General features: G+C 37.8%; 1 protein-coding gene across 2 annotated transcripts in view; it reads left to right on the forward strand.

Moving 5' to 3' along the window:
• PCCA (propionyl-CoA carboxylase subunit alpha) overlaps window positions 1-15,547 on the forward strand; it is a 294,708-nt gene that overhangs the window by 122,903 nt on the left and 156,258 nt on the right. For both annotated transcript variants that reach the window (XM_054188011.1, XM_054188012.1), the window contains 4 exons: window positions 6,123-6,266; window positions 7,653-7,727; window positions 12,937-13,005; window positions 13,900-13,975. In XM_054188011.1, coding sequence (XP_054043986.1) covers window positions 6,123-6,266; window positions 7,653-7,727; window positions 12,937-13,005; window positions 13,900-13,975 — 364 coding nt within the window. The remainder of the gene's footprint in view (window positions 1-6,122; window positions 6,267-7,652; window positions 7,728-12,936; window positions 13,006-13,899; window positions 13,976-15,547) is intronic.

The raw sequence follows: 15,547 nt of genomic DNA on the forward strand, positions 1-15,547 counted from the left end.
GGAGGATGGATTGTGATAGGTGGGCAGGAGCATGGGAGCCCTGAAAGGGGCTGTCAGGAGCTAGAGGAGTAGGTTTCTACAAAGTCTGAATGGCGGGATTTCAAAGTAAAGTCTCAAGCGACTGTTTCTGCTGTTTGCGGAGACTCTTCATATTTCTTAATACTGGAATCTTGTTTTACTGTGACACTTTGCTTCAGTCATTTTAAATAGGCTAACGAACAGTGTCAGATGGTAAAGACTTTCAATTGCTGCTAACCTGGGCTGAATTTGAACTACTGACCTAAAGGTGAAAGGTCTCTTATCCCATTACCAATCCCCTAAGCCCACCAGAATCCATTCTGCACACAGTTTATACCAGCTGTTCATGGCCATTTTTAGAACTGAAAGAAAAGGTGATTTTGCTGCCAAACAACACTTCTTCACACAAGAGGGTCAGCCGACAACAGTTAACCAGATTTTTGCCACATTCTTGCCTCCTAATGCAACTTCCATTATGTAGCTACTGGTTGTCTGCTTTTCAGGCTTCCCAAAAGAACTACAGAAAGGCATTGCTAATTGTTGTTGACAGAAGAGAACGACATTGTTTGTGTAAGTCATTGAATCTGAAAGATGCCATTAACAGTGCTGCCAGGGCACGGAGTGATATCTTAGAGACAAGTTACCACGTAACTATCATAGAATACTATTAAAAAAAGTAGAGAAAAAGGAGGCTTCCCTCCATTTTTAATACATAGAGAAACAAAAGATCAAAGGGTACATTAGTTTCTTTCCTTTGAGTTTGATGTAAAGAAAACCCAAGAATGGCTGCCGTGTGACCAGAGCCACCTCGTACAAAGTGCTCTGGGAGGGCTTTAATAGGGCTGCTAAATATTGTGAAAGCAGGAATTGTATCTTTAGGAAAGAAAGTGTAGGTTTTGTGGGTGCAAGCTTATTTTCTTATGTGGAGTATGTAGTGGAAGGGAAATTGTGTAGAATTACTGAATGGCGAGATTTATTTTTTTTTTTTGAAGCACGGGATGTTAATTGAGAAAGTAATGTTGAAATTGTGAAGTAAACAACTTGATATCAAGTGTGTGCTGTTTGTTTAAAACGCAGAAAAGACAGATTCAGTATTCATAGGCTATGTAAGTGGTTTCTTATACATGTCTGTCCAGTATAATAAAGAAACAAATCCTTGCAAAGAAAAATTGACAAAACTGAATCAATCATTATTGGAAGATAAGTGCCTATGAGGAAGTAGATAAAATATTTTTCAAAGTTATTATATGCTGTTATTAAAAAAATCAGTCGGTACTAAATGTCTGTGCATTAGTTTTTAATTCTGTAATGTCCTACTTAGGAAACAATAAAAAGTCTATCTGAGCATCTTAGTTTATGGGAATTTTTTTTTAGTTCTGGTTGTGCTCAGTTCTTCAATCACATACTAATAAATGAGAAAATAAGCAGCAATACATATAATATGTACTATGTCTATAGAAAAGGACAACATAAGGGATTGCCTGTTATGTATTCCTGTGTACTTTCCATTCGTTCTGTACATTAATCCAAACATTGTCTGCTCTCTAGCAGCCTTTCTGAAAAGCTGTTTTTTACTCTGCGCCCCCAAACCCCACATACCTGGCTGTTGTGAACTATTTTGTGGAAAGAAGATGTGACCCCGGAGTGCTCCTGCTCACGGTAGTCAGGAAGCTGGCATGCCTGAAGAGCAGCACATGTGTGTACCTCTGCTGTTCAGTTCTCCGAAATAGAAACCAGGCTTACTGAAATAAAAGGGGGCCGAGAAGCATCTGTAAGTTGATGGGTTTGGGTGAATTGATACTGGGTTTGGCAGCCGCAGAAAAGCCCGTGGGATTCCAGGTGAATTGTTTCCTGGAAACTGAGGTGTATGTTGAAAGTTAGTTTTGAGATTATTTATCTGAATGTAAAGGAGTATATGACACCAACTAGGGACTTACAGTAGTAGGGGTGACATAGACTGTAGTTTTAAGTCTGCTGAAATTTAGATTTTCTTGGCCACTGTGGTCGTCTTGAGTGTTCCAACTGGTGTGTGAGTAACTTGATGCCTTATGCACACAGGGGCAAGAGAGCAATCTGTGAGAGTATCCAGAGGTGTTTGCTATTAGATCTGGGTACCTTGACGGTCTTGAGAAAAACGTGTCCTGAAATTATTCCCCTGAATATAAGGGGAGCAGTCATCGCTAATTTAACTCTTAGCTCCACGCGTTCATAAAAATTGCATGACTGCTTTTGTAGCTGTGGATGAGCCCCAGTATGGTAAAGCTTTAAGACTGTTGGCAGTCACAGAACGGGATGAGAGTTAGCAGCCTCTCCGCGCTGTTCCAGGGACGGATGCTAACTGGACTGCAATGTTGTCAGGTTCCCCTAGCTCTTCTGTATCTTCTTCGCCATCTATAAACTGGGTCTTAGTCGTTATTTTCTTACAGGCTTTGCTGCAAGTGTCGCTTGCTGTATAAACTGGAAGAGGTTAGGGAAGCAAAAACACTTGTAATGCTCTCAGGGAAGCTGATTTGCTGCGAAGTGTCTGAAGCAGAGCAGATCCAGCATGAAGAGGAAGCACTTTCCGTTTACCCTGTAGGGATGTTGCTGGCCATAATGGCTCTGACTTTATGGACTTGAAAGCAGGAATATCAGTGGCATTTTTCAGAGGGGGAGGTGTGTCTGGATCACAGAAAGTGGGGACTAAGACTTTTTAAAGGAGGTATGTATCGTACTTAAGTGCATTGAAATGATGATTTGTTATAAATTGTTTATGACCAGACTTGGGATAAGTAAAGGAAGTGGTAGTAAAGGTGATACTTTCGGCGGCTAACTAATTGAGAGTTATTGCTGATCAATGTTTCTGCTTGTCCTGTTGAGAATAAGGTACAGCCGCCTTGATATAGCTATGATCTGTAGCCTGCTTGCTGCAGACATGTCTGGTTTTGCCCTTTGTGTTAAGGACAGAAATAATGTGTGAATTTATCTACTATAATATAACCATACCACTGTTGGCTCTTACCTTATTGATTGGGGCTTCACTGGCAAGATCTTGGATCAGCTGACTACAAAGTCTGCGTACAGCCCAAAGCTGGAAGAGTTGATCAATTGAGTGTGATTCAGCTCTGTTTGTGAGCGTTCATTTCTTTAAAAATTTAGTCCTTGACTTTACTTATCGTTTTATGGATGCTAAGGCTGTTGATGGGGAAGAGATACAGTATAAGAAGAAAATAGAAGAAAATACAAAAGGCACGCAAAACAACAGTAACACCTGAAATAGAAGGCTGAAAAGTAAAGAGGAAAACGTTTAAAATCTAGCTTTTAGTAGTGATTTAAAAATAGATGTGGCAGTTACCTTAGTCAAATAGATGTCACAGTTATTCTAGAACTTTCATAAATAGGGAATGATGATGCCTGTGTCTTCTTTTTTTGGGAGGGGAGGGAGAAGAGGGGTCTAATTTCTTCACTTCTATCCCCATCCTTCCTTGCTTCGTACAAGATTAGAGCTGTAATTTCGAATCTCTGTGTGGGTGGATTCTTGCACCTCTAGAACCTCATTACAGGGTGCTTGTTGAACCGGGGTATGGCATTACTGCTTTGTTAATGTCCTTTGCACTGTCAGCTGAAGCATATTCTGTATAATGCTAAAAATATTTCCCCCCTCCACCCCCTTGCTGAAAGAAAACTGCAAATGCTAAAACAAGTGCAGTTTGAGCTGTGCACCTCACCGAAAGGTTTAAGTTACAAATAAGTCAGCAATGATTTCAAGGTTAAAATTCTTTTCTACCCCATTCTGGTGATCTGATCTGGTGGTCTTAATGTCTGTGTATAAAATGCATTTTAAATGTCTTTAGTACCCCAAAGTTAAAGATACGATTGGTACTGTCTACATTATGCCTAAACAGCACTAGCTGAAGCACAGTTCTAAAAGAAAGCATAACAACTTCTCCCCACCCCAAAAAAAACCTCAAAGATTTTTCCTCGTCATATTTTCTGAATGCTGTTTTGCGTCCAGACACAAAGGGAGTATTTTGAAGAAATAGAAGAAAATATTGACCAAGTCAAAGATCTGTATTGAAGAATGGATTAAATAAATGTTTGTGAGTTGTAAGAACCAAACAACAAAAATATTTTTCTTTCCAGAAACATTCCATCCTATTATGATCATCAACAATAAAGCGGAAAACAACATTGAAGCTATTGAATCTGGAATGCTACTTGCAGTCCAAGAAAAATGACAGTATAACGACATAATGCAAATGTCTGAAAAAAAATCATTGTATTTAATTATCTGGAATGTTAGAGTTCCAAACATGTTGTAAACTCGAAGGTAGTTTTTTAAAACTTAAATTACAAAATAAGCAAATAAATTCTGTTGTCCAAGCGTGAATGTGCGATAAGTAACTTTCTATTAAAACTTAGGGAGTTTTAATAAAAACTTCAGTTCTTAATAGAAATTGAATTGCTTCAATTTAACACTGCAGGGTAGACACTGAGATGTTTCATAGATTTTTTTTTTTTTTTCCCCAAATACTGTTATTAAGCTTGACATGCTGGAGAATATCATGTGTTGGGTAGAATCAAGATTGAATCCCAGAGATACATCCTTAAACTGTATAATCAGATTCCCATTTCAGTGTCACTTTTATCCTTCAAAGAATAGGTGCTTGTTTCAGTGATGATTTGTCATTAAAATCATGTCAAAACGTCTTAAAATGTTGTTGAAACTCTAAACAAACTCACAGCATACACAGGGCTAATTATGGATGCCATCTGTTTATTTTTACAAAGCTTTTTTCTTAAAGACCAAAGCATCTTCTTGTTCTGATAAGCCACAAGATTATTATAATGACTAAATGTTTTTCTTAATACTAGCATAGTTGAACGAAGAAAGACAAGAGGTTTGGTCAGTGGCCTTTTCCCGTTACAAAATGTACGTAGTATGACATCTCATGATAGAGAAACCATTGTAAAGTGCGTTTTCTTAAGGTATTTTGGCCCTTGGGACACAAACGTTTTATAATAAAAATGTCAGTTCTGTCATAATTTCTATATGGAAAGTCTTACAGCTGTCTTTGCGTGAAGAACACGCTTTTAGTGTGCCCATCTCTTCATCTCTGTGGTGCGCCCTCCTGTCCTCGGGCGCTTTTTTACTGTACGATGTCTAGTTAAAGGTGTTGGTAGTTTTTTTTTTTAAAGTTAATAAACGTGTGCATCTATAGCCTCATTCCAAGGGGTTGGAAAAAAAGCGTCTATGTGCATATGCGCGCACATGTGTGCATGCTTGTACGCACATGCCGGGGTTAGTGCGGCCGACGGGTATTCCCATGGCAGCATCATCCAAAGCCGTTAGCAGCAATTTGCTGAGAGCGCAGAGCGACTCTGCTGGTCCAGCCCAGCTATTGTGCATGCTAAGCACTAAACAGATAAGTCTGGAGGTAGGGGGTGGGGGGGGCGGGGGGGGGAACAAAAAAAAAAAAAATTGAAGGATCCATCTGCTCATTTCTGCTACACTGCGCTGATGCAAGATTACGCTAATCTGGTTGCTTGTCAGGACAGGTTAGTGAAAGCAGGCGAATGGGTGAGATTTAGGGTAGGCTGGTTCTATGGAAAATTGTAAGCGGCTCCTGTACGTGCCATGTTAAGTGTAGCAGAACGGGTTGATTATCAGCTACTTTGAGATTTTTTTTTCAGTTTAAATATATTTATGGCCGCAATGCGAGTCTTTTCAAAACAAAATCGATTGGGAAAAGCTTTTGAACAAAGAAAAATTAATTCATTGTCGCCAGGTGCATTTGAATTGTAAAATAAATGGGGGGAAGAAACCCACCCCTGCAAAACCCCAAACCTTCCTAGATGTTCTCTTTAGTTTTCCTTTTGTATGCTGCTCCTAGTTACTCTAATCAGCTAATTATTTTATTTTTTGGGGGATTCCCTGCAAAGAAGGTGGTTGCTGGAGTTTGTCAAATAGAAATTTTTTTGGGGAAAGAAGACCAAGATGGGAACGTATTCTTTGTCTGTTCTTTGGCTCATCTAATTTCTTGTTTATCTGTGTTTGTTTATGGAGAGTGGGGTTTTTTTGGTTGTTTTTGTTACCTACTGACTGACAGTTCTTGACCTTGCAGGTTGAACATCCCGTCACAGAATGCATTACCGGCCTGGACTTAGTCCAAGAAATGATCCGTGTTGCTAAGGGTTACCCTCTCAGGCACAAACAGGCTGATATTCCCATCAACGGCTGGGCGGTTGAATGTCGAGTTTATGCTGAGGTAAATAAGTGGTAATGGGGAGGAGGGAAGGTGGTTGGTTGAATTGTGGAGTAATAATACCCAGGTGTGGATAGATGCCAAGGTGAAGTCAAGGAACATCATATGAAAGGCATGATCTAGAATATGTAAGACAAATGTTTAATGAGCTTTTGTAGAATTGTAGAGTCTTTAATTCAAATTTGCAGTATGGATTTCAACACAGCTTCTTTTCTGAAAATCAGAATTAAAAGTGGCAAAAAGAGATAACTAAGGTTCATTTCTAAGGTCACTTGCTATATGTTCTGTTCGTGTTTTAATGATGCAGTGCTGGAGTTATTTGCTGCAGTTAACTAGTGTTTTCAGGTTTCTTAACTTGAGTACTTGAAACTTGTCTTAAAATGACAGTTGAAATTCAACGGTTTACAGAATTTTTGCTGTTGCACTAAAACACTTTAATCGGTTGCTGAAAAAGCAAGTTATGTATCTTTTGAAACTATAGTTTATAGGACAAACTTTCACAGTGCATTCCAAGACAAAAACTCTATAACTACAGTATGACACTCTAGCTCACCTTAAAAAAGCTTACTAAAATATAAATTCCATTTTCAAGCATGTTCAGGACACTTCAAGGTAACATCTTTTTTGCTGTCATTTTTGATACATGAAAATCAATATTTATTAATGAAAAAATGATGCTTCGCTTCCTTCATTTTGTTTTAGGAACATTTTAGGTAACCGTGCTTTTCAGAAATAATTCAGCACCTGAAGATGTTTTTTTCCATCGCTTAACTATTGCAGCTTTTGTGACCCAGGGCATCTTAATTTATGTTTGGTTTTTTTTTTTCTTCATGACATGCACATGATCTTCAACTTTACTGATTACAAGTGCTACGTAATGGATCCAGCCACTTTGCCATAGTTTGGTTATTCTATAGGTCATACATTTATTTGCTGTCCTGTTAAGTTTATATTTGTATTGCATTATGTAGGAGATTTCCAAAGGCATAAAGGTCAGTTGGATTTCTTAAGTGAATTGAATTTTTAACTGCTCTTTGTATCTTTGAATTTTTTTTCCTTATACTCTTCTCAACTACAAACTTTTGAGTACTTTCCCATCCTTCTTCCAAGGCACAGTGTGACAAAAGAACTGTCATCGTTATATATTTTGGTGGTGTACTGTAGCTGTGTGCAGAGCACTTCTTTCCTGCATTTGACTGCAACGTTAAGAGTTCTTTATTTGGAGTCACAGGGGTTGGCGGATAAAGAAATGTACTTCAACACAAGTAATTCTGGGGAAGAAAACAAAATTATTCTAGCAATGGTTTCTGTTAGACTTCAAGCTATTTAATATTATTCTCTCCGCATCTGTAAAAGCTTAATACTGTCTCATGTTGAATTTTATTTCAGGACCCCTACAAATCTTTTGGCCTGCCGTCCATTGGTAAACTCTCCCAATATCAGGAACCATTGCACGTGCCAGGTGTAAGTAACATGGTTCTGGTTTTCTTAGGTCCTGAGTGTCTGTTTTATAGACAGAGACTGTAAGTACTCAGCAGCTTTGTAAATCAGGCCTTTTTTCCAGGTTGGTTTTTTTTTGGGGGGGGGGGGTGGGCAGTGGAGGACAGAACATGGCAATACTTTTGTGCTACCCGAAAAAGTGTTTAAAAAGGTACAGTTCCAAACTAGATTTTAAATGTTCAAATTGTGTATAACAGAAAACTATTATATGTTGAAGTATTTTGTTATGTTCTATAATTTTAAGCTTAAGTTTTTCAATTGCAGCTTAAGTAAAAATACCGTGGTGATTAGAAAGGACAGTGAAATGTTGATTCAGCTCTTTAACCAGAGAGAACTGGGGACACCAGGGGGAAACTGCCAGTGCTTTCTGTTTAGCTTTGTAGACTTTAAAGAGGAAATTTGTTACAGTGATTATTACACGTTTCAGGATACAGTATGACTATATGGAACAGCTGTTTAACAAACAGTGTTTTCTGCTATGTGTAAAGAACAAGGACACTGCCTTTCTGTAAAATCAAGGTAGTCTAAGTCATAAGTGCACATATACCTGACACTGTGTCAGTTGGTGGGATGACAAGGCTGTACCATCTGTGAACACGATTATTCAGTCTGATTGCTTGCACAGAAAATAGTGAAAGCTTACAGGAGGAATCTTAAATGTGGAGATGTTATTGGATATATGATTTATTCCGCTTCTTAAATTGTTTTTGCCCGTGTACTTTCCGAAGGGACCTGACCCTTTCTGGTCTTTAAGGCTTCATGCTGTGTTCAAAGCCTGAAAGGAGAAAAAAATGGTAAAGATCTAAAAGGCTTTATGTGATCTTAAAGAAGAGATGAGGGAAAAAGGTATCATTGGATGTATCTAAACTTTTTTTTTAATGAAGCAAAGAGTGTATTTAATATGAATTTATAATGAATACTCCAGTGGTTGTTAGAAGTTTTCACCATGTTGTAATAGCTAACAGGATGTCAAACATTTTGCCCTTGCAAGTTTTTGCAATTTGCAATTTTCTAAACGTGAGACCTGTTGAAAGTACAAGTGATAATGGACAAACTATACCCCCTACAGTCTTTGTCCCACCAAATCTTTCTTCAATTAATGCTGCAGCAGGAGTTTTATGTAATAACATTTGCGCTTGTGAGCCATCCATACAAAGAAAAAACAATTAAAATGCCTTAAATGTTCTGCTTACTGCTGTTATTTGCTTGTGTGAATGTTGCATGTCAGCTAAATGGACCACGGAATAGATAAAGTGATTGGGTGCAGGAGAGTGCACACTAAGCTTTGTCTATCATTATTGCTGGGAGCAATCAAATTGATGCCAGCAGGACAGTAGACGCGTTGACAGCTGTAATTATGTATCTCCATGGTGATCACTTTTGGCCTGTCATGGAGGCCCATGAGTCCCCTCCCTTGCAAGCATTTAATCAGATTGGGCTGTCACTTGTCAGGTAGACGGGGTGGGCTGGGAGTTGTGCTTAGGGGGAGAGGTGAATTGAAAATGAAGGGTGGGAGATGCCTGATCGCTTCACGTGGTCCATCGTGGTACCGCAGAAAGAAATTTTAATTACGCTAGAGGCTTCAGAGCAATGGTTTGAGGAGCTCATATGGAGTGTCTAGGCTGTTCTCTTTCTGTTTACTTCTACTGTCATATTAAAAATAGAACAGCTATTTTTATGTAGACACTCATGGTTTGGTGTCTTAATACATATTTTCTGCCACTGTGAAACTTAATTTCTCTCCTGAGAATGTCATGCTGCTAAGAACAAAATCAATATGACTAAGAAAGTTCAGCGTTACAGGCCCGTTGTGCCACGGTGTTTGTTTTCTGCATTTTAGATTTTGGAATTGTCAACAAGTTGGCTTAAAAAAAATTAGCAGAGACTTGTAGTGTGGCACAGCGATTTTGGCTTATGAGTAGTATATTGCCAAATGCATTTTCAATTAATTTCTTCTGTGTCTCAAGTTAGCTCTGATTGTCTGCCTGTGCCCCTGTGTCAGCTGTTCAAGCCGGTGGAACTGGCACGCATGGCTGTGTGAGGGTTTTTTCTTAGCCATAGATAGGAATATACTGGTTATTTTTGTGTCTGGTAGTCTAATTATCTTAGAACCTAGTACTCCCAAATATAAATTATTTTTTTCCTCTTTGATAATGAAGCTTAAGATAGGTAATCACAAAAACCCGTGTTTTTGGATATGTATTGAGCATTCCTGTTCAATGCTCTTACGCAACATAGCGAATGTACTGCTGTATCTGAAGAGCTCCAGCATTGCTCTTTGCCAGTATGATGGGCATTCTGGTCTTTTAATGACATTTTCCAGAAAGAGAAAACTCCTAGACTCCCAAATGGCAAAGAATTGAGAAATACTAGAATGTGTATGTATTGGGAAGTGGAATTTGATGCGCTAATAGTTCATTGCAGGACTGGGACCTAGATTGTGCTTTTTTTTTTTTCATCTTAAGCTTTTTTTTAATCTTTCAGTTTACTGTTGTCCTAGTGCAATAGCACATAATGGTAGTACAACAGCAATAAAAGCGTTGGGGACTGTAATACCAACGAGCAGTTGGGTACAATAGGATCTTGAACCATAGCCTTTCTTTGGTGTTTTAAATACTGAATAAAAGAAAGGAAATATGTTAAGCAGAAGTGAATGCTGGAGGTTTAATAAGTATTGCTATTATTTATCAAGTTAAGCCCGTTGTAGTGAGTATCTGTTGAATTAGGTTGTCTTTTTCATCCAATATTCATTAAGTTCTGTCACACCATATAGCTTATAAAATCACCTACTGTTACCAGGCTCTGAAAACATAAGCACCACAGAGAGAATTGAAGATGGTAAACGTATTTCTTTTCTGCTGTCATTTCTGCTTGTCATTAGTCATCTTCAGTTTATTTTATGAAAATTACACTTCTACAAAGGACTCCAGATTTATTTTTTTTTTAAATGCAATTATGCTGTAATTACTAAAGAATTTTCAATTCTCACTGTAATTTTTTGTTTTTCAGGATATTGTACTTAAAAAGTGTAAATTGTATAGCATGCTGTGTATCTTCTGTATCAACAGAAACACAGGGCAGGTGGAGTGTGTAGTCAGTAGCCTCGGAAGCCTTACATTAACTCCAAGATCTGATTAACCTGCTTACTCTGCGTCTGAATTATGCACCTTTCATACGTCTTTTTTGTTTGTCAAAATATGGTGTACATGTAGGCGTATGTGAAGTACCCCATAACACTTGTACGTAATCCCTTTATAGGTGCTACTGTGACAGAAGTCACAGTATAATTCAAGTATGTGTGGAGTATGTGTATCATACCTTCGCGTTTTATATATTTATTTATTGTATACTACAAAAAAAAAATTATGGGCAAGGGATTTATCCAGGACTGAGTAGGTAAATTAATTTTTTGTGATTTGAATGTGAGAATGTATGCATTGACTTTATATATAGGCAGACTTCCTGGGAGGAAGGATGATTTAGCAGTTACAAGAAGGGGAGCTGGGAAATACACTGTGTGTTTCTTCTGTAATCATGACATGTCTGAACTGCCTTCTCATCAGTAGCTAATGTTAAATGTACCTGATATGGGTAGTGGGGGGCCTAGTTAAGTGTAGATAACGCACATTCCGATAAGATGTGATAAAAACGCTACAAAGTGCTGCTACCTTTACATATGAATACATCTGATATACAAATAAACATAAATATACAAGAAACTATATATAAATAAAAACATGTAAATACAAATACAGGAGTAAGTATAATCTTTTTTCAATAAAAAGAATATCATGTCAGAAAAACTGGTCAGACAGTATTTCTTACTGAAGAAAGTGAGTACACCTGCTAGGGTATCTTTTTATGTCATTTGGATAATAAAGTCATCATCATGCCCTCATGTGGATTCTGTAGACAAGAGGTTCTACATGTGGTCCCTTGATAATTGCCTAAATTAAAATATTAAAGGCCTAACAGCCGTTGCGTTGACCTTTTTCTGCCTTGCTGCAGACAGATGAGCTGCTGTTTATTACAAAGGTTCCTTCCCACAGGTGAAATTTAAGTGAGATTCCAGGACCCTCTTTCCCACCCCCTTTACAATGCAGTATAGCGGAGCCCTGCTGCTTCAACAGCTTTGATTAGAGCCCTCCATTCTTATGATCCCCAGAACGCGTTTATCACTCTCGAGTTATTTTGATTAGTTTTTAAAAAAATATTTCAGATTCCAGTGCTCAAAAGCAGCAACTTAATAAATATTTATTCCCCAGAAATTGCTCATTTGAAAAGTTTTATATGGCTAACCTCACTGCTACAGTGATGAAATCAAACTCAGAGATGAAAACAAGAATCAGCAATATACTAACTAACTTGTTGGCTGGTTAACAGCAATCAGCCTCTTCAAAAGAAATTTTTGAACTCGTGTTATTTTTTTCCATGAATATTGCAGAATCAGAGCTTTAATTGGGGCTGTGTCCTTACAAAGCAAAGCCATGGAAAAAGCTGTGTAAACATTAAAGCCTCAGGGGAACAGCAGCAACAGAAAAAAAAATGTTTTACAGTTGAGAGGGTGAGGCAAAGAAGGAAAGTGTTACAGACATGAAAACCACAGGATCACTATTCCTATGGAGCTGATAAGCAGAGCTCCAAAGTTCCTGCTGAATGCTCCCTACTTGTATTCCTACTGGAGCCCTTGGAAGGGCTGTAGTGGAACATGGGGGACATGATTACATATAGATGCAGAAAGGATGTGATTATAAGGGGCATCCTTCATGCCAGGTGTCAGTCAGAAGAATAATTACAACTCCATTTTATTACAGGGATTAAATCGGAATTGGATATGTTCTGACTTGAAGTTTAGAGTTTGTTAGATCAAATTTAATATGTTTACTGTGCATTCTAGGAGAACAAAAGAGAATTTTAACTATCGTCTGAAGATTGCAGTCGTGTTTTCTTTTAAAGGAGAGAACAACTTGCAAGAATTTTTCCTGGTGGAGGAAAAAGCTCCTCTTGCCCCCTTCTATGAAAACAAATAATTATTCTAGTTCTCCAAAGGGAAAAAAATTTATGTGATAAACTTCATGGGTGTTAGGTTTTAAGCCTGCCAGGTAGATTTGATCTCATGTTGAAATGTTTCTTTTTCCAATATATAATTATTTTTACTTCTTATTTTTTGAAGGTGCGTGTTGACAGTGGCATACAACAAGGAAGTGATATTAGCATTTATTATGATCCTATGATCTCAAAAGTGAGTTGATGATTACTTTTCGATATTTTAAAGGTATGAGACACTAATTTTCTCCACAGATCTTTTAAAGGAGGGAGATTATACTAAAGGATTGGTAAATCAATATTTGTAAAGGTGCTAGGCATAACATGCCTCAAGGGAAATATGAATGAAGTGAAGGAAGATGTGGAGTAGAGGAAATTTAGTGTCACTTCTAAACAAAAATTGTTTTCTTTTTGTCACCGTAATTATTTGTCTTGCAGTTTCTGATTATTAAAAGGGTTCTGATTCAGACAGAAGCCACTGCGTTCAAACTTAGGTGCTGACAATCTATCTTTTTTAATGTAATGTAGCCAACACTAAAATTTCATTAATTCTGGCTTCCAAAAAGAAGCAGTGAAAGAAATGGTTGATAGTGTCTCTTAGTATTAGTTCTTATTCATCAGTAACACATCGGTAAAATGGAAATATGACATTATAGTCAGAGTTCAGTTGTCAAAAAGATTCACACTTAAACCTTAGAAGATGGTTGGGCATTAGAAGTCGTGAGAGTCAACTAGATATTGAACCACTGCTCTAATTTTCTGTGTGCCTAAAGGAGAGAGAGCTTGTTTAGATGCGTTAAGTTTTATGAAGGAGAAGCGACTGGCCTTCTTTCATTGAATGGATTAAGAGATCTTCGTTTTCTCTGATGTTTTAGAGAGCCTCTAAAGCACAGATACAGTAATATGCGAGAGATGTTTTTGTGACTGCAGAAGTTCTGCAAACCCTCTAAAGCACAGATACAGTAATATGCGAGAGATGTTTTTGTGACTGCAGAAGTTCTGCAAACCGTTTTCTTTATAAATGCTATTCAGAATCTAGAGACAAACATTAGCTCATTGCTAGGTAACTTATGTACTTTTTTTTTTTTAGCTGATTACCTATGGCTCTAATAGAGCTGAAGCACTGAAAAGAATGGAAGAGGCTTTGGACAATTACGTAATTCGAGGTAACTACAGACATTTGTGTTCCTAGTGTGATAGGCTGCCGTCTATTTCGAGAAAACAGCTTGAAAATGTAGTAATTAGCAAATTGAGTAAAGTTCCTGCTTCTTAAGTGCAAATTAAAACAGGAAAAGCTTGTGTTAATTAAGCTGAGAAGATACATCAAATCTAAAGAGACTTCAATTTTTTTCTCCATTGTTTTTGCTTGAATATTATGAGGTAAATATTTAAATCATTTCCTTAAATTCATAAGAGTTTTCACAAAATGGTAGCATACAATTCATTTATTATGTTGTGGAGGGGAAAAAAAAAGGCCATGGCACTGTAAATTTAAAGTAGTTGCTATTTTATGGCAGCGCAATACATTGATTGTAGTCAAATAATATCACAATGCAGTATTTGATTGTGTATATATGTATTTCTTATTTTCAAGGTAATTGTTTAAGTTTGGACAGATACAGATGTAGGCTGTTGGTCAGAGTGTGTTTCAGCTTTTGCTGCCTGCCTGCCTAGGAGAAGTAGCTGTTCTTCTAGCCTTTCCAAGCAGCGGGGGTGAATCAACTATGACCACTTCAACTCCTTTTAAGTTTTGGAGAGGGAAGTAATGGTTTGTGTAGGAGAAATCTTTAGCTCTTCCTCCGTGTCTTACAGAAAATAGGAAGGAAAACTCATAAGAGAGGGGAAAAATTTGATTTCTTATCCTTTTGTTTCCTGGGGATAGTTAGAGAAGGGAACTGTAATGTGGCAAAAATCTTCATTTTGCCTCTAAACGGCTTGGGTGTTTGGGGGAGTTATTTCTTTCATTGCTAGTCAGTATACTTGAAGAACCAGGGTAGGCAGGAAGGAAGCTGTTGGAGGATTTGCTGCCTTTGTTCCTTGTTATGGTTGCTGGACAGGTTGTTCCATGGTTTGAGATGGGCGAGAGACTTAGAACACTTACTTAATTCCTCCACCGAATGGCTGGGAAGGAGGAGCAGGAGAGACCTCATATAGCAGACAATCATGCGAGTGTTTCTGTAAAACCTGGTTTGGCGCTAATGCTGTCTGTGAATACTGCAGATGCCACGTCAGACTAGACGGGTTTATCTAGGGGAAAATGAGCATCCCTCTACCACAGTGTAGCTAGATAGGTGGTAGGATTAGCCATTGTAAATGAACTGCATAACTCTAAAGTGGATTTATGCTGGTGCAGCTTGAGCCATTAGACTTTTGCGGTGCAATGTGCTAATGTAAACCCCTGCTGTATATCAGCTGAGCACATTTATATGAGAGAGAAATTTATACTGCCGTAGCTAGATTGATGTGAGGTGGTGTTTGATGGTGGTTTTGTGGTTGGTTAGTTGTTTTTTTTGGTTGTTCTTTGTTTTTAATGGAGGAAGGCTTTGGATTCAAACTCAAACATCTGAATTAATAGAAAATTATGCTAGAAGGATTATAGTTAATGAGAATATTGGAATTGTGTACGTAGCATTGTCTTTTATTGTGTGCTGTAATATGGGATGGAACCTAATTGTTTGTTCTTAGGTGTTTTACACAGATGTGTATGTACCTCATAAAAGTTCCACAGATATATAAAT

This window comes from Rissa tridactyla, chromosome 1 (assembly GCF_028500815.1).
Source record: "Rissa tridactyla isolate bRisTri1 chromosome 1, bRisTri1.patW.cur.20221130, whole genome shotgun sequence".
Taxonomy (NCBI): Eukaryota; Metazoa; Chordata; class Aves; order Charadriiformes; family Laridae; genus Rissa; species Rissa tridactyla.